Genomic DNA, 20,202 nt, shown 5'->3' on the forward strand with positions numbered 1-20,202 from the left:
TTGTAGTTTTCTACCTAACATTTCTCATTCATTTCCTTCATCTCCCGTGATTCAACTGTGTTTTTCTTCAGGGCTGAGAAAATGTGCTGTATGTGGGATGCTGCTGCTTTGGCTCTGCGCTCAGAACAATACGGTGCAACCCTGTGCAACAATATGGATCGTATCAGCCGTAATTGCCCTGTTTTATAGCACTTTTTGACGCAGAAAAATGTGGATACCGACTGAACATGAGAAATATGGCATTGGTAAGTGATATGCATATTATATTGTAGCCTAATTAATACAACACAAGTTATAATAGCTGGTGTACATCGCTGCAGGTGCGATAATGAGCCATGGCATCTCTAATATGGCATACAGCCGATGGCATATGAAATGTCAAAGCATTTCTGGCTATTTGAAAATGGGATTGTTAATGGTCGGATAATGCATATCGAGTGTTTTTAATTATTTTTTTATTTTTTCGGCTGGAATTAAATATTGTGTTTTCATTCACTGATATGAATGGTCATCTCGAATAGCTGTGACTGTATATGCAGCAATAAGATGTAATAGCCCGCAGTAAAGGCTGCTCTTTTGTCTTCCTGCATACACAGACGGTCTAATTCATTTACTGAGCAGATTGTGGATCTTAAGATATATCGTAACAGTACACTTGTTTTATAAAAAAAAAAAAATAAATAAATCATGGGTATTCTATTATTAGCCTACATCACCAGTGTATTGCAAATAACATAATGCATTTGCAGTACAGTACGGTCAATGAGCGTTAATGTACAATATTTATTTATTTATTTTATTCCATGTTATTCAAACTGAAGAGTTTGTAAATGCACCTTTATTTTGCCAAAACACCCTAACTGCACACAATGATACATTAATCATGCACTAAAATTATAAAATTAAAAAAGTGCTTGAATAAGCCATAATTGGATCAACAAGATGGTCAAATGATCTGTAATGTAACACATTTACTACCGCTATTTATTTTTATTAAGTATGTTGCTATTGTTTTATTTCTTTGTATTATTATTGTTATTATTTTGCTGCTGTGACAGCAGCTGGTATTTTGAATTATGAATTTTGGCTGGGCTCATCTCTCATTGGCTGACAGGTAGAGATGGACACAAAGTCTGTTGAGTGGTATGAGGACTCAAAAAACTAACGAGTCCAGCAATGCAGTGGAGTGTGATGTCGTCCCCTATCGGCTTTGACTGGATTTCACTGATTTATCTCAAAATAAAAGCATGGAAATCTTTGGTCAAAAAACATTTGCTCTCAGTAAAGATTGTTTTTGGTCAATATTTGCTAATTTCTTAATTTAGAAAGGAGACACGGTCAGATAATAGAACAGAAGAGAGGTGCTGTATGGGGGGCGATTAGGGCCAACAAAAAGCCTCTTTCTTATTGCTCAAATTGAAAAATGATACCATGGGAATGGGAAATTGGGAAGTGATTTTCTTTATTCACATTAGTAATAAGCCACAGCAGGAGGCAGGCGAGGAGAGCTAATGTAAAACATCAGAGCATTATTATACTGGAATATGGCAAAATGGCTGCATATTACAGTGATGCTCTCTGGAAAGTGTACACAGCTACAGAAACCTTTATCAGTCATGAAATATGGATGGAGTCCAGCCGTGATTGCATAAACACACACACACGGTTGCAAACACCGTTACACACGCAACATGCACAACGTAATGCTGGCCTCTCATTCCTCCTGGAATTTCTGGAGCAAATTCAGCTTAATGAACTTAAGTTTCATAAAAGCGATGGAATTTCAAACAGGTCTGTGTCCATTGATCATTGTCCCATACCTGGATTTCCCGCCAAAACCAAAGTCAGTGGAAGAAAATGGTGATGACAACAACTATTAGATCCAGTTATGATTCAGTTTATTTTGTTACCAGATATCTCACTTACAGAAAATAAATAGTTAGATAGATAGATAGATAGACAGACAGATGCATGATAGATAGTCAGACAGACAGACAGACAGACATACAGATGCATGATGATAGACAGCACGATAGATAGACAGAAAGTTAAATTATAGATAGACAGACATGTACATGATAGATAGACAGACAGACAGTTAAATTATAGACAGACAGACTGGAAAAATGATAGATAGATAGATAGATAGATAGATAGATAGATAGAGACTGACAGACAGACAGGTACATGATAGATATACAGACAGACAGATGCATGATAGACAGCATGATAGGTAGACAGACAGACAGACAGACAGGTACATGATAGATAGACAGACAGACAGTTAAATTATAGACAGACAGACTGGAAAATGAGAGATAGATAGATAGATAGACAGACAGACAGGTAGATAGACAGGTACATGATAGACAGACAGACACACACATGATAGATAGATAGACAGGTACATGATAGATAGACAGACAGACAGACAGACACACACATGATAGATAGACAGACAGTTACAAGATAGATAGACAGACAGAGAGACAGACAGACAGACAGGTAAATGATATATAGACAAACAGACAGACAGACAGGTAAATAATAGATAGATTGATTTATTGATTCAGGAGCAAATTCAGCTTAATGAACTTATGTTTCATAAAAGCGATGGAATTTCAAACAGGTCTGTGTCCATTGATCATTGTCCCATACCTGGGTTTCCCGCCAAAACCAAAGTCAGTGGAAGAAAATGGTGATGACAACAACTATTAGATCCAGTTATGATTCAGTTTATTTTGTTACCAGATATCTCACTTTAGATAGATAGATAGATGGATAGATACAGACTGACAGACAGACAGACAGACAGACAGACAGACAGACAGACAGGTACATGATAGATAGACAGACAGACAGATGTATGATAGATAGACAGACAGACAGACAGACAGTTAAATTATAGACAGGCAGACAGACAGGTACATGATAGATAGACAGACAGACAGATGTATGATAGATAGACAGACAGACAGACAGACAGACAGACAGACAGTTAAATTATAGACAGGCAGACAGACAGGTACATGATAGATAGACAGACAGACAGTTAAATTATAGACAGACAGACTGGAAAATGATAGATAGATAGACAGACAGACAGACAGGTAGATAGATAGATAAACAGACAGACAGCTAGATAGATAGATAGACAGACAGACAGACAGACAGATAGATAGAAAGGTAAATGAGATAGATCAGGGGTGCCCAATACGTCGATCGCAATCTACTGTCGATCGCAAAGGCAATGCTGGTAGATCGCACAAAAGTTTAATAAAAATAAATATAATGTCTTTCCTTCTTTTAGTTTCTGTCTGACTTGCACTTGACGAGTAAATATTGACCAGGCGAGGTTTTGTTTATTCAGTTGCCATGACAACTAGGTTTGCACATACCCACCTTCCAAGGACTTCTGAGAACAGAGCGTGAAATTGCGATACTACTGCCCAGATTAGGTAAAACTGAATGGAATCAGACAGTTTTGCCTAATCCGGGCAGTAGCATCAGAATGAGGTAAATGCCCTGGCTATTGTAATCTATTGTGCTGTAGGTGTTTTGGGTTTAGTTTTAAAACTGAATGATATCAACATTGAACATTGTTATATATTTTTTTATTAATTAGAAGATGAATTCCATGTAGGGATACATGCAGTAGTCCCAACAAGCATTTTCTTATTTGAAATGAAACTGTGTTTTTTAGTTGGTAGATCTTACTGAGTTGGTCATTTAAAAGTAGATCATAACACAAAAAAGTGTGGGCACCTCTGAGATAGATAGATAGATAGATAGATAGATAGATAGATAGATAGATAGATAGATAGATAGATAGATAGATAGATAGATAGGTACATGATAGAGAGACAGACAGGTACATGATAGAGAGACAGACAGGAAAATGATAGATAGATAGACAGACAGGTAAATAATAGATAGATAGACAGACAGACAGACAGACTGATAGATAGATAGATAGACAGACAGACAGGTAAATTATATATAGATAGTCAGACAAACAGGTAGATAGATAGATAGATAGACAGATAGACACTTAAATGATAGATAGATAGATAGATAGATAGATAGATAGATAGATAGATAGATAGATAGATAGATAGAAAAGACAGAAAGAGAGATAGATAGATAGACAGACAGACAGACTGATAGATTGATAGATAGACAGACAGACAGGTAAATGATATATAGATAGTCAGACAAACAGGTAGATAGATAGATAGATAGATAGATAGATGGATAGAAAAGACAGAAAGAGTGATAGATAGATAGACAGACAGGCAGACTGATAGATAGATAGACAGACAGACAGACAGACAGGTAAATTATATATAGATAGTCAGACAAACAGATAGATAGATAGACACTTAAATGATAGATAGATAGATAGATAGATAGATAGATAGATAGAAAAGACAGAAAGAGTGATAGATAGATAGATAGATAGATAGATAGATAGATAGATAGATAGATAGATAGATAGATAGATAGAGTGCTGTAAAAAGTACCTATTAAAAGCCATTAAATACAAGAAAGTAACTACAGTTCAGTCAGTCACAATCAGTTCTATGTTGTTGGGGGAAGTTACTGTGACGTGTTCACTAATATGTATGACTTCTGATATTGACTTCTTGTAACTGTTATATTGCATTTTTAAGTATATTTGTTTCATGGATAATAAAGTATATTTCATCCCCATCATTACTGAATCCTTGTTTTTAGTTTACTGTGTTATTGTGATCATTGCATAGACATACTATTGTAGTATTACGAATCACTTGCATAATCAACTGAGGCTGTATATAATATAACAATAATAAAGTCTTCCATTAAACTCGTATCAGCCATATCATGAGTATCAGCTCTTAAGTTGATAAGTGTAGTACAATACAAACATTAATAGTAGATAAAACACTTGATAAATTATATTAAAATATACTGCTAGTTATTGAGTCCCCTGTTGTAAAAGCACTTTGAGAAAAGTGCTATAAGTGTAAAATTCTTTCATTCAAAATATATTACTACAAGTGTTGTTTATCTGCATCAAAGCAAGTAATATTTCTGATTTAAATGTTTAATCGTATAACATATCAACATGAAAATCCGGCTCTGAATATCTCCCAGTCACGATCACACACAGGCAAAGCTCAAATCATCAGATTCATCTGCCAGAGGAGCAGTGCCGTAACTCGATTCATATAAAGTGTTCTTCTGCAAATAGCTTGCTTGCAAGTTTCAACCACAGATGTCGCTAGAGAGCACAAAGTTACATTGTGCAGCTTTAAGGTTTTGTACTTGACCAAGGTTGCTCATTCTAAGGGAAGTTTTATATATCTGGTAAACTTTGCCTGAAATCACATTATCCTCATTTTCATCTCGGCATCCCTACAGAATTGATTTGCTGATCGTCTCATGATGAAAGCCAACATGTGGAATTTGCAGGCAACAGCTGTGAAATGACAGTTTGACAAGACCATATTGCTTTCTAATTATGCCATCCTCCTCAGTACATTTAATCAGCAAAGTGAAAGTTAATGTCACTCTTCCAGCACATAATACTTGCCGTATTACTTCCATTTTCAGACTCTCCAATGCATACAAGCATCTTTTAACATCTCTACAAGATTGTTAAAGAAAATAGCACAATTGAAACATCCAGCGCTTTTACTTACTGTCAACCCAAAAATATAATTCGGTCAAACTCTTTAGCGGTAAATGCAGCAAGTCTGGGATTATCATGTCTTGTTCCCGTGCCTCTCAGCTTGGATTTATGATGAGAGCACATTCAGCATACAAATTAGTCTCATCCTTTTGTCACATGCTCACTGGCCACCTACTGTGCCCTGGTCAACAGGCACACTGCCACTCTGAGAAAGAGATAAGGCTGACAGATAAAGCTAGAAGAACACAGAGGTCTAGTCAACTGCTCGATCTGAGACGCTGGTGTGAGTTCAGTCATGCACACATAAGCTCTGTTCCAAAACCTACTGAGCTGCCTACCTGGACTGCATTTTAAGGCATCAATGGCATGATCCGAATGCAAAGGCTGTTCGAAATGGTAGGCAGCAACATTATGGGGGACGTATATGTAATGGTGGCCAGCTGATAGATAGCTGTGCAATGAGTATAAACCTCACTCTCCTGACCTTATGAGGTGCACTAGCACCTAACTGACGCTAGAGGCTGTAGCCTTTAGCCTCCTTGTTAGATCACCCGCCTCCCATGCCGGAGATGCCGGTTCAAGTCCCATACGGAGCGGGTAACAGTAGAACAGGAGCGTCACATATACATTTGGTCACCTCATGACCAAGTGCCCTCCAAGACCCATAAAATATGGGTTGCAATCCAATCACTCAAACCTCTTGAGGTGGTATGAGATGCATACAAGATGCAACTCGACCAAGCGTAAATGCATTGAGTTGTTTAAATGGAACTACGTCAGCATACAGAAGTTTGGGAGCACAAAGACGACAAATAAAATGTGTCACAAAACAGTTATTGCATTTTGTACCGCAATTGTAGCATCTGTTCAGAATCTTATGTATCCTTCATGGATCTCGGAATGCATTGCAAGGGGATGCGTGAAAAAAAATTAATCCAATGTGATAGATGAGTTGAGAAAATTGATTATACACTCACTGAGCACTTTATTAGGAACACTATGGTCCTACTTTATTAGGAACACTATAGAATGGTGGTGGAGTAGTGGGCTAAAGCACGTAACTGTTAATCAGAAGGTCGCTGGTTCGATCCCCACAGCCACCACCATTGAGTCCTTGAGCAAGGCACTTAACTCCAGGTTGCTCCGGGGGGATTGTTCCTGTAATAAGTGCACTGTACGTCACTTTGGATAAAAGCGTCTGCCAAATGCATAAATGTAAATGTCCTAATAAAGTGCCCAATGTGGTATTCTGCTGTTGTAGCCCATTCACATCAAGGTTTGATGTGTTGTGTATTCTGAGCTGCTTTTCTGCTCACTACAATTGTACAGGGTGGTGTTACCATTCTGATTTATCATAGCCTTTCTGTCAGCTTGAACCAGTTTGGCCCTTCTCCATTGACCTCTCTCATCAACAAACATTTCATCCACAGAACTGCCGCTCACTGGATGATTTTAATTTTTTTTGGCACCATTCTGAGTAAACTAGAGACTGTTGTTCGTGAAAATCCCAGGAGATCAGCAGTTACAGAAATACTCAAACCAGCCAATGGTCGAAATCACCAAGATACATTTTTTTCTCCATTTTGATGGTTGACTTGTATATGCATGATTTTAAGAATAGTACTGCTGCCACACGATTGGCTGAATAGATAAGTGCATGAAAAAGTAGGTGTAAAGGTGTTCCTAATATAGTTCTATGTGTGTGTACATTCCAATCAATAGTTTTTATATATATTTTTTTTATCTACTGTTTTGCAAGTTTTGTTTTAATCTGATTAAAAATGGACTATTTTGCGTAATAATTTTGTGTGCCGTCTATATTTATGCTTATTTGCACATCACGTTGTTAGCTTAGCAACATACTTCGTCAAACTCTATTGAGTCGACTCACATACAAACTGTACACTTCACGAGAGAGAAAGTAAAAGCATTTCAAATCACTCACTTAAAAAGGTTCCATTTTAGTTGGGATGCCGCCTATGTAGGTAGTAGACAGCAAGGCAGCTCACAAGGTTTTGGAACAGAGCTATACTTAAATACACAGTATTTGAAAATTTGGGAAAGCTTTTTTTATGGCCCATGGCAAGCTTGCCCAGTTTAAAAAAACTGTGCATGTCGCAAAATAAGGTGTAAAAGTGCCACTTGTGAACTCTTTAAAACTGGTGATCTAGAAGCATATTTCAAAAATATCCTGCCATTGCAAAGACACCGTTAAGAGAGAAAGAGCAGGATAGAGATTTGAATCATTCATGCTTCTAACAATCTCAATGGCTCTTTCTGCATAATTCATTGACTTATTTGCAAAACTAATTTTTGAGTGTTGGCACTTCATAACATACTATGTGCCACATCCTCCATCACAGCCAAAACACTCTTCAGGGTTTTATTCTTGTTCCCCAGTTTCCTCTCTCTGATTTTACTCAGTCCCAGTTCCTTTCACTGTCAGATTGGATTAATTTTTTGTGCAGCCTTGCCAAGAAAAGGAATCTCTGCAGATTTCAGACTGCAAGCTTTTTCATCTTAAGAGCTTTCTTTTAATTTCTCTCATGGGTTAAATCCATTTGTGTTTCCAGTAGGGCTGGCCGAGATGAAAAACTATTATATCTCAATATGTTCCAGCCTTTTGAAGTTATTTAATATATATTGTCTCAATATTTATTTGAGAATGTCCACTGAAATGGCTTAAAAGAATGATTCTTTTTTAATCTGGGGAAACATCATTTCAACCAAATTGCCATTGTTGCCAACTAGATTCAAAATGTTTAAGGTAAGAAGTATTATCTAATAAAAATCTACTTGGATTTTTTCAGAACAGTTTTATTTTATTAAAGGTATAGTTCTTCCCAAAATGAAAATTCTCTCCTGATTTGCCCAGGATTGGGAGGGTTACTTTTGAAATGTATTCCACTACATCTTACAGAACACATGCTGTAAAATGTAATTTGTAACATATTCCGTTAGATTAGTCAAGGTCAGCAACGTATTCTAAATACTTTGGATTACTTCTTCAGCACTGGTTTCACTTGTTTTGAAGTTTTGAAGAATTCTCTGAAAAACCTAAATATCTTAAGCAGTGAGATAAATCAAATTGATCTTGTTTTAAGGATTTTTTAAAATATTTTTACAGGAAAACAATACAAAAATTATTATCAAGAATATGATTTTTGCCCTAATATCAAAGTTCTTACTAGAAAAAATGAAATGATGACCCAACGTGAATTTTCTTGATAGAAAAATATGATCGTGTCTGGAAACATGTGCATGTAAAATAACTAGAAATAGCATTTTAGCTTAACAATTTACACAAGGTTTATTTGTATTTTTCTGCTCCAAACTTACTTCAAACTTACTTCTCTGTCTGCTCGTATGAATGTAACACATCATAAAAAAGTGTTTCACTGCTGTTCAAATGCAAATGCATATGTATAAATGTTTTCCATCCGAAAGGACTAAATATTAAATGAAACAAATGACAATTAAATGCAAAAATAATCTCTTCAGTAATCAAAATACTTTTTGAATGTAACTGTATTCTAAATACCAATTATTTAAATTGTAACTGTAGTGGAATACAGTTACTTATGTTTTGTATTTTAAATATGTAATCCTGTTACATGTATTCCGTTACTCCCCAAATCTGCTCATGCCATCCCAGATGTGCATGACTTTCTTCTGCTGAACACAAACAAAGATTCTTTGAAGAATATGTCACCTCTGTAGGTCCTCACAATGCAAGTGAATGGTGACCAGACATCTCAAGCTCCAAAAATCACATATAGGGAGCATAGAAGTGATCCATACTACTCCATTGGGTTAATATATGTCTTCTGAAGCAATACAATCACTTTAGGTGAGAAACAGATCAATGTTTAAATCCTTTTTTTAATATAAATCTCCAGTTTCACTTTTAGAATATGTTTGATATGATTTATAATAAAAAAGAACTTGAATATTGATCTGTTTCTCACCCATATCTATCATATCACTTCTAAAGACATACATTTAGCCACTGGAATCATATTGATTACGTTTATGCTACCTTTATGTGAATTTTGGAGCTTGAAATATCTGTTCACCATTCACTTGAATTGTATGGACCTACAGAGGTGAATATTCTTCAAAAAATGAGTTTGTGTTCTACAGAAGTAAGAAAGTCATACACATCTGGGATCGCATGAGGGTGAATAAATAATTTTTAGGTGAACTATCCCTTTAAGTGAACACAAGGAAAATACATGTTTAACAATTTTCATTAATTTGCACCAATATAAAAATACAAGGTAATTAACAGCAATATTTACTTGCATATATTTATAAAAAAAAAAAAAAAACATTTTCAAACGTAAAATGTCACATCTGTGAACATGACAACATATATACATACACATTTAAATCAGATAGAACCATATATATAAATCAATTCACTGAACTGAACGTTTTGAACTGATTCTCAGTGATACATTAAACTTAACAATTTGATTGCCTTTTTTATTACTAAAGTTTATATCAGAGACTCATACTTGCAATTTGCAAGAATAATTCCAAATCTAGTTCAATAGCACGTTCTTTAGGAAACTTAATGGCAAAATAAAAAGCAATCAAAAAATTATGTATTACAAAATTATTGCAAATAAATAATAAATATAATGTATTTGCCAAGCCCAAGTTTGAAGTATTTCTATATTCATCTACTGCAGAAAGGGGTAAATACTTTAAGTGATTCATGAAATTCAGTTTGTGTATCCACATTTGCATGTAAACCAGAGAGAGCACCATAGATTGACATGTGTCAATCACAAGACTGACATCTCTTGTACCCTTTTAACGCCTATTAGCACTTAGTATTCCTCCTAGAGTGCATCTTGTCTTGATTCTTTCTCAAATATAAGATGTCCAAAGATGAAAGTGACTGTAGGCACTGTAAGTCTTGAGCTCCTAGTTGCTGTCAAAATGTATGTAGAGTATGGCTGTCTGTACAGAAGGGTTTGAAAAGGGCACTCGCTCACCAAACTGCTGTCTTTGTACTTGTTACCTACCATCTGTCAGAGCTTGTCTGCTGTTTTCTTTATTGCGACCATGCTGATAGTCAGGTTAATGTACTCTTACCTACTGCTTGAAGAAGTTGCATGTGGTTTGTTTTTCTTAGCGGAAGTCCATATTTGACCTGGAAATCAGACCTCAGAATAACAACATATATTTCAGTCTGTCCCTTACACTAAGCTAAGTTTGGAAAGACATGAGGGTGCATAAATGACAATATTTTCATTTTTGGGTGAACTGTTCCTTTAAGCAAACTCTTCAAGTGATGCTTTATCTCTTAGATCTTCATATTGCTGACAATATCAGATTTTACCCCGTTCAGGCAATTAGACACTAATGATACTCAGTCAGTAGAACCTTCAGGAGTCTGTGCTTTGTCAGGGGGCAGTTGGAGACATTTGTGGAAACTCCAACAACCCTTGCATAGCGAATAGGCGAAACTATTACAAAGCCTATTTAATAAATGGTCTTGACTGTGCCTTCTGCTAAATGCTTTATTTATTTATTTTTATTGTTCAAATAAAAGTATCTTGGAAAATGTCCATTCCTCAAAACATGGATCAGATTGATTGTAGCTAGTCGATAACAAACTTCTGAAATCTGTTACGTACACTTTGACTTTCTCAGGTTGTCAAGAATTGTTATTGTATCTTCTAGAACATTAGAGAGAATGGCAGCAGAAGACACAACAATTCCCAGAAGAGTGTTTGGTGTGTATTTTCCACCTCTCTCAGTCTTTCTTCCTCTCTGTCTGTCTTGTTCGCTCTCTGGGTGTTGTGATTATGGCCATCCGTACTCTAGAGAGAACAGCTAAAAGACATTCCCATCTGAGCGCTACACTAATGAACATAGCCTACAAACACATTTAGAGAGATGGGCAACTCGATTCAGTTGTCAGAAAATGAGCGAGGTTGCTCTCTTATTAAACTGTGAAATATTTCGTAATAGATTCATTAAGGTGAGAAAAGATTTATTCACTTAAAGCAGGGGTTGGCAACCTTTTCGACATGGAGTGCCATTTTTAATTTTCCTGGTCAGTGGCTGTGGCCCCCCTTTTAATTACAAATGATATTAGCAGCATAACAGTTTGAGTGAAAAATGTGTGCATATCCCAATGATAATGATATAATCATGATCCTGCATGTGCATTTTCACAAAGCATCATAAGTGCTTTAAAGAAAGAACCTGTCCTTTTGTACAAAATGAGTTTTCATTAACTGAAAATTACAGTTAATGTCACAAATGTGATTATTTGATTACTGATCACGAAATGATGTGGAATCTTAAATATATCTTAGATTATGTCATTGTAATCATGTAATCACTAGCACACAAGCAACAGTGAGAGAGGAGCATTTATTTAAAGGCTTATTTACATTTAGGAGCTTATTTAAAGCTGAAGTCAGAAGTTTACATACACTTAGGTTGAAGTCATTAAAAAAAAATGTAACCACTCCACATATTTCATATTAGCAAACTATAGTTTTGGCAAATCTACTTTGTGCATGACATGAGTAATTTTTCCAACAATTGTTTACAGACAGATTGTTTCACTTTGAATTGACTATCACAATTCCAGTGGGTCAGAAGTTAACTGTGTTTTAAGCAGCTTGGAAAATTCCAGAAAATTATTTAAAGCCTTTAGACAATTAACCAATTAGCTTCTGATAGGAGGTGTACTGAATTGGAGGTGCAGTATAATGAGTTCTATATTGACATAACCTGAAAGGCTGCTCAGCAAGGAAGAAGCCACTACTCCAAAACTGCCAGACTACAGTTTGGCAAGGCAAGGCAAGGCAAGGCAAGGCAAGGCAAGTTTATTTATATAGCACATTTCATACACAATGGTAATTCAAAGTGCTTTACATAGAAGAGATTAAAATAAGAATAAAAAAATAAGAATAATTGAAACAGTTTAGAATAAAATAAAATAAAATACAGTACAAACAGTCGGACACACGGTGGCACAGTGCTCATTCAGTAAATGCACAGCTAAACAGATGTGTTTTGAGTCTGGATTTGAATGTGACTACTGTAGGAGCACATCTGATCTCTTCTGGAAGCTGGCTCCAGCTGCGGCTGGCATAATAGCTAAAAGCAGACTCTCCTTGCTTAGAGTGAACCCTTGGTATTTCTAGCTGATGTGATCCTAATGATCTGAGTGATCTGTTGGGTTTATATTCAGTGAGCATATCTGCAATATATTGAGGTCCTAGCCCATTGAGTGATTTATATACCAGTAATAATACTTTAAAATCAATCCTAAATGTAACTGGGAGCCAGTGTAAAGACCTGAGGACTGGTGTGATATGTTCATATTTTCTGGTTAATCCTGGCAGCAGCGTTCTGTATGAGCTGCAACTGTCTTATGGTCTTTTTGGGAAGGCCAGTGAGGAGTCCATTACAATAATCCACCCTGCTGGTGATGAAAGCATGCACAAGTTTCTCTAGGTCTTGACTGGAAACAAAGCATCTAATTCTTGCAATATTTTTCAGATGATAGTATGCTGATTTAGTTATTGCTTTGACATGACTACTGAAACTAAGGTCTGACTCTAGAGACACACCAAGATTCCTGACTTGATTTTTAGTTGTATGACCCCTAGCGTCAAGGTATGCATTCACCTTGAGAACTTCATCTTTGTTTCCAAACACAATGACTTCAGTTTTGTCTTTGTTTAACTGAAGAAAGTTTTGGCACATCCAACTGTTAACTTCATCAATGCATTGGCACAGGGAGTCAATGGGGCTGTAATCGTTAGATGATAGGGCTAAGTAGACCTGTGTGTCGTCTGCATAGCTGTGGTAAGCAATTTGGTTCTTTTTCATTATTTGGCTCATTGGGAGCATATACAGGTTGAACAGGAGTGGCGCAAGAATTGAGCCTTGAGGGACTCCGCATGTCATGCACGTCCACTCAGACTTATGGTCTCCTATACTCACATAATAACCTCTCCCTTTTAAGTATGACCTGAACCATTTTAGGACCATCCCAGAAAGCCCCACCCAGTTTTTCAGCCTGTCAAGAAGTATGTTGTGATCAACAGTGTCAAATGCAGCACTGAGGTCGAGTAGTACCAGTACTGATAATTTGCCTGTATCAGTATTTAAGCGAATATCGTTTATTATCTTTATGAGCGCTGTCTCTGTGCTGTGATGCGATCGGAAACCAGATTGAAAATTGTCAAAGTATCCATTTGAGTTCAAGAATTTGTTCAGCTGATTGAAGACAACTTTTTCAATGATCTTGCCTATGAAAGGAAGATTTGAGATCGGTCTATAGTTGCTTAATATGGTCTTATCCAGATTGCTCTTTTTCAAGAGGGGCTTGACAACTGCAGTTTTCAGGGAGTTTGGAAAACTCCCAGAGAGAAGTGAGGAGTTTATCACTTCTAGGAGATCTGCTTTTAAACAGTTGAACACACTTTTGAAAAAAAGATGTGGGAAGTGCATCAAGGGCGCAGGTTGATGTTTTAAGGTGCTGTACGGTTTCTTCCAAAATTTTGCCATCAATTTCTTTGAAATCAGACATAGTAACTACTTTCTCAGGTTGTGGTTTGATTTGTCTGACCCCAGCACAACTCAAGGATGTGCTGATCATCTTTCTGATATTATTGATTTTTTCAGAGAAGAAAGAAGCAAACTCACTGCACTTGCTGTCTGAGAGCATTTCACTGGGAATCTGGCTTGGGGGGTTTGTCAGTCTCTCTACAGTCGCAAAAAGAGTGCGTGTGTTGTTTAAGTTGCTGTTTATAATATTCGAGAAGAAAGTCTGTCTAGCATTGCCTAGTTCCATATTAAAAGCATGGATGCTGTCTTTGTAGATGTTATAATGGACTACAAGTTTTGTCTTCCGCCACATGCGCTCTGCTTTTCTGCATTGTCTTTTCATATTTTGCAGTTTGCAAGTGCACATGGGGACAAAGATCTTACTTTTTGGAGAGATGTTCTCTGGTCTGATGAAACAAAAATTGAACTGTTTGGCCATAATTATGTTTGTCGGAAAAAGGTTGAGTCTTGCAAGCTGAAGAACATCATTCCAACTGTAAAGCATAGGGGTGGCAGCATAATGTTGTGGGGGTGCTTTGCTGCAGGAGGGACTGGTGTACTACACAAAATAGATGACATCATGAGGAAGAAAAATTATGTGGATATATTGAAGCAACATCTCAAGACATCAGCCAGGAAGTTAAAGCTTGGTCACAAATGGGTCTTCCAAATGGACAATGACTCCAAGCATACCTCCAAAGTTGTGGCAAAATGGCTTAAGGACAAAAAAGTCAAGGTATTGGAGTGGCCATTACAAAGCCCTGACATCAATCGGATAGTAAATTTGTGGGTAGAACTGAAAAAGCATGTGCGAGCCTACAAACCTGACTCAGTTACAGCAGTTCTGTCTGGGCTAGAATTCTAGTAACTTCTTGTGGCTTGAGGAAGGTTCACCATGGTTCAAATTTGACCCAAGTTAAACAATTTAAAGGCAATGCTACCAAATACTATAGTGTATGTAAACTTAAATATTTCAGAAATAAAATCTGAAATAAATAATTCTCTCTACTATTATTCTGACATTTCACATTCTTAAAATAAAGTAATGATCCTAACTGACCTAAGATTTTCTGCATGTTTTCATCAGCTTCTACATGTTTTCAACACTATTAAAGTGTGAAAAGACTTGCGCTGCATGCAAGCCGAAATGAAGGTGAATCGCACCTGCAAAATCCATTTCCAGGTTTAATTTATATTTTTAATGGACTCAAATTTTTTTCTTTTAATCGTTTAATGTAATTTTGTGTGTGACTATGGTTTAAGGAGGGTGTACAGTACCTGTATGCGAAATCTCAAGGAGTAATAGTGGTGTTTTTCCTTATTACATCACGTGTTGTTCTGAAAGCAAAAAGAAACAAATGAAACACAGAATGTAGGCTGTCATCCATGCAGTCTGACCGAAGCAAAGTGGGCGCCTTTTTACTCACGTGATTATCTGAACATGAAGTGTACAGCTCATGATGTGTGTATGGCATTCACGTGCTGCACCAGTCTGTTGGGTATACTGCAGTCTCGTCACATTTAAACTTTTTGTTTAGCCTCCCATTCAGCTCATGAAAACACGCAGCGTGCTTATGAGGAAAGAGTACATCAAGATGTAGATTGGAATGCATGTGCGGAATTTATATGAATAAAATAGTCTACTTCTCTCTCGCCATTGCTGGCATGCCAGCGATTACCCCTCTGCGTGCCAATGATGGCAAACGCGCCATAGGTCGCCGACCCCTGACTTAAAGGAATGTTCCAGGTTCAGTACAAGTTACTGTAAGCTCAATCGGAAGCTTTTGTGGCATAATATTGATTACTACAAAAAAATAAAATATTCGACTCCTTTTCTTTAAAAAAAATAAATAAGCAAGAATCGAGGCTACAGTGAGGCATTTTTACAATGGACATTTTTTAAAATAAAATTCTCACTTTTTCAAAAGTATAACCACAAGACAATATGTGTCTAAAAGATATGTGTGTAACATGATTTTAGTGTGATAAAACATTTCTGTGTAAAGTTATAGCCAATTTTACAACTTAGTTACCATGACAATGTACTGTCAACAAACCCTAAAATAACTGTAAAAATGACAATATTAACAACTTTACAGCTCAAATAATACAATATTAAAAACTTCACACTTTTTTACATGCTTCAATAGACCTGATTTCACGACTGCGAATTTTCAGAAATGTCCTTTGACAAAGTTAATATTTTTCTTCTTAAAGGTCAGCTATTATCCTCTACAAATCTTTGTCGAAAAGGGCCTGACCCAGAGAAAAATCTTTTCCTCAAAGATTTCAATTTTACAGCTAAGCAGACTTAATGGAGATCTCGTGTTTTATTTTGGTATAAACTTTGACTCAGATGTCTTGAGGAACAATCCGCCCATCCCTACCACCTACTTTGTTAACACTGTTCAGTCAGTCAAGATCAGTAAAAATGAACACACCGGTGTGCAGTTATTAGCGAGCTGGTGCAAATGTACCTACATCTGTACAATTGTACGCATAGAGACATTTTTCAAGAACATGTCATGCTATTTTTTGGTTGTTTGTTTAATTGGTCTACAAAAAGAATAAAATCTACTCAAATAGGCTACCCTCCAAGTTCCCATTTACTCATGTGCCATCTGCAGCGAAAGTCAATCACACATCTGCCCAAAGTATGCATCAGTCTGTATTTCCCATTAACACTCTTTTATACACCGATCTTTGAAGTTGTCTCAGTGTCATCATAAATTACAATAACAGAGTGTAACCGGTGCATATTATGGTCGCGTGTAGTGTGTTAGTGCACTAGCGTCATGAATTCAGGGTGTAAACAATACAGGTTAAACATTTTATTCCTCATATTTTAAATCATTATCATGTGATTAAAACCACATCTTTTACTTACCTTGTGTAAATTCTATTCATAAGCCTAGTTTCCATCCACTTTTCACACTATTTTGTTATCGACAAAGTGAAAATACGTAAAAAAAAGTTTGCCTGTTTCCATTCAAATGGCCTTTTATCAATGAAAATAATGTGTGCAAAGACATCATGCCTAAAAAACACTTTGTCGCATACGTTTTGGTTTATCGCAAAATAAATCTACCCTTAAGCCATTTCCATACAGAAATGTGTGTTTATCGCTAATTGTGTACCTGTTGCCTCCCAGATATCCCTAATTATTTTTCCTCCAAAGTTTTGGTAAAATGGGGAGAGTATTGAGACAATTAATTGAAATTAGTCAGCTTACTGTCATTTTAATGGAGCAGTTGCCCTTCTGATAGGACTGTAATATTGGTCCTGATGTTGGGCCTATCACAGTTTGCCATCGGTTCCAACCCGAAAGCGAATCGTCATGCCATTTTCAAGCTGGCAACCTGCACCAAGTAGTGGGGAAAACTTTCGGTCTTTGTATAAAGACCATCCATCGATCTGTATATGCTGTGTGCAGCTATTAAAATTGATGCGGTGTAATATCGGTTTGATATATTCCTGATATTCAAAATTTTTAACAATCATCTAATATAAAGCATTGCCATCACAACTGCATTATATCCTGCATATTTGTACAGCAACTTGATTTTTGATTTGACCAACTGAACTTGATTGTCATCTAAAATAACTTTTAGCATCATAATGCAATTGAAATTTTCTGATGAAGCTCAGCAAATGTAATTCGAGTTAAAGAGGGTTAGATTTAATATATCGAAAAGCTTTAAACTTTTCAAAAGCTAGTTTTCTGGGGCCTGGGTAGCTCAGTGAGTAAAGACGCTGACTACCACCCCTAGAGTTTGCAAGTTCGAATCCCAGGGTGTGCTTAGTGTCTCCAGCTAGGTCTCCTAAGCAACCAAATTGGCCCGGTTGCTAGGGTGGGTAGAGTCCTGCTGAGTTAACCTCCTCTTGGTCGCTATAAAGTGGTTCACTCTCGGTGGGGTGTGTGGTGAGTTGTGCCTGTATGGTGGATGTCGTGAAGCCTCCTCATGTGCTATGTCTCCGCGGTAACACGCTCTACAAGCCACGTGATAAGATGCGCGGGTTGACGGTCACAGACGCTGAGGCAACTGATGTTCTGACCTCCACAACTACACCATCACAAGGACTTAGAGCGCGTTGGGAATTGGGCATTCCAAATTGGGGAGAAAAGAGGAAAGAGCGAGTAAGACCACAAAGAGTGGTTGTTAATGACAATTATTTCAAACACAGTAGCCCCACAAGGAGTAATTTTATCACTGTTACTCTTTTCTTTGTATTTGAATGTGTTTACAATTAAAAATAAGGTGTTTAGTCTTTAAATATGCTGATGATATGGCTCTTGTGGGTCTTTTGCAAGTAGGAGAAGTAGGTATGACTCGCACATACCCAAGAGCACATAAAAGCCCTTTTTGAGTGGTGTCAGCTGAGTGCACTTGTTATAAATGTGGATAAAACAAAAGAATGGGTAATTACTGGAGATAAGTGGAATATTTTGGAGCTGGAACCTGCAAAACTTGGTGGGAATCCTATTGAATTTGTAATTTTAAGTATTTGGGGACACACATAGATGCTCAACTTAGTTTTATAGAGAATACTGATAGCATTTGTAAGAAAGCTCAACAAAGCATGTATTTGATCAGGAGGTTAAATCACTTTGGTGTGAGTAAGAACATAATTGAAATGGTGTATAATCATTTTGTTGTAAGTATTTTAACTTTTAACATGACCTTGTGGTATGGTCATTTGAGTGTTAAAAACTGGGTCAAGCTGACCAAGATAATCGGCAAGACACAGAGACATCTGAAAAATCTATACACATGTTAGGTCGAGCAAAAGGCTTTAGTGATAGTAGGGGATGTGTCTCACCCTCTTCATGGTGAGTTTCACCTATTGCCATCAGGGAGACATTATAGGCAACCACATGCATTGAAGATATATATTTTGTGCCCAATGCTGTTAAAATTTAAAATGCAAGGGATTGGTGACTTCTGTCTTGTCTTGTATGCCTTTTTTTTATGCATATTTATTTATTGTTTGTGATGTATTGTATGGTGAAGCCAGAGACATTTTTCCACAATGTGGATAATAAAGTAAACTAACTAACAAGTTAGTTCATTGAAAAAAGTGTAGAACATTCTTAGAATGTTATTCAGCCAACTGTTTTCATCTACAAAACAGGGTAAGGCTAATTTAAGTTTGTGTAAAGAAAATGCAAGTATGTAGGTCTTTTCATTTGGTAATTAATTAGTTTTGCCAGCATTTTTTCAAAAGTAAGCTAAACAATAATTTTATAGAATTGGGTTAGATGTTAGTGTTCCAAAAAAGCACTTTGAAGCTTTTCTCCTTGTATTGTGTATTTATTTTTATTTAAAAACATTTTTGTGCACAGAAATTATATGTTTTTTTGTTTTGTGGGCTAATTCCATGTAGATGACTGCCGTCTATTCGTCAGGCTAATGATTGGTGTAAATTCTGTCATGTGAAGATTCTGTCAAGTTTTGCATTAACGCATATTTTCTCGACAAAAAGTGTTTTCAAACCAAGTTTCCAAGTTTATGCGCTAGAGTTAAACAGAAAAAATATTATGTTGACACTTGTGAAATTTTAGCGATAATTTGCGTTTCCACTATTTGTAGCAAAAAATGGAAACGTAGTTAGTGATAAAGCATTGTGACGAGAGGGAAGGTGGGGCGGGGCGGGGCCGTGAGGACACAATGGCCCTCGACTGGGCTAATCAGGCGCCAGAACTGTCAGTTTGAGAGAGAGGGAGACACACCTCCCACAGCAGTGTGGCTGGTTTCTGAATGTTTGCAAACAGTATACCATTGCTCAGCTGTTTCGAAATATATCAGTGCATTTAAGCAGAAGTCTTCTTCATTTAATAACACTAATGTCTTGGAGAAACAATTTAGATTTTAAAAGAGATCCCATATCTGGTTTTCTCTTTTTAAGCTTTCTAACATTGCCTTGTAAATTGCTTA

At 36.6% G+C, this 20,202-nt stretch overlaps 1 protein-coding gene across 1 annotated transcript in view; it reads left to right on the top strand.

The window, feature by feature from the left end:
* The first annotated feature begins 129 nt into the window (after positions 1 to 129).
* dock4 (dedicator of cytokinesis 4) overlaps positions 130 to 20,202 on the top strand; it is a 103,623-nt gene continuing 83,550 nt past the window's right edge. The window contains exon 1 of the mRNA XM_052120214.1: positions 130 to 245. Within this exon, the coding sequence (XP_051976174.1) occupies positions 209 to 245 (37 nt within the window). The 5' untranslated portion in view covers positions 130 to 208. The remainder of the gene's footprint in view (positions 246 to 20,202) is intronic.

The sequence above is a fragment of the Xyrauchen texanus genome, chromosome 46, assembly GCF_025860055.1.
Source record: "Xyrauchen texanus isolate HMW12.3.18 chromosome 46, RBS_HiC_50CHRs, whole genome shotgun sequence".
Taxonomy (NCBI): Eukaryota; Metazoa; Chordata; class Actinopteri; order Cypriniformes; family Catostomidae; genus Xyrauchen; species Xyrauchen texanus.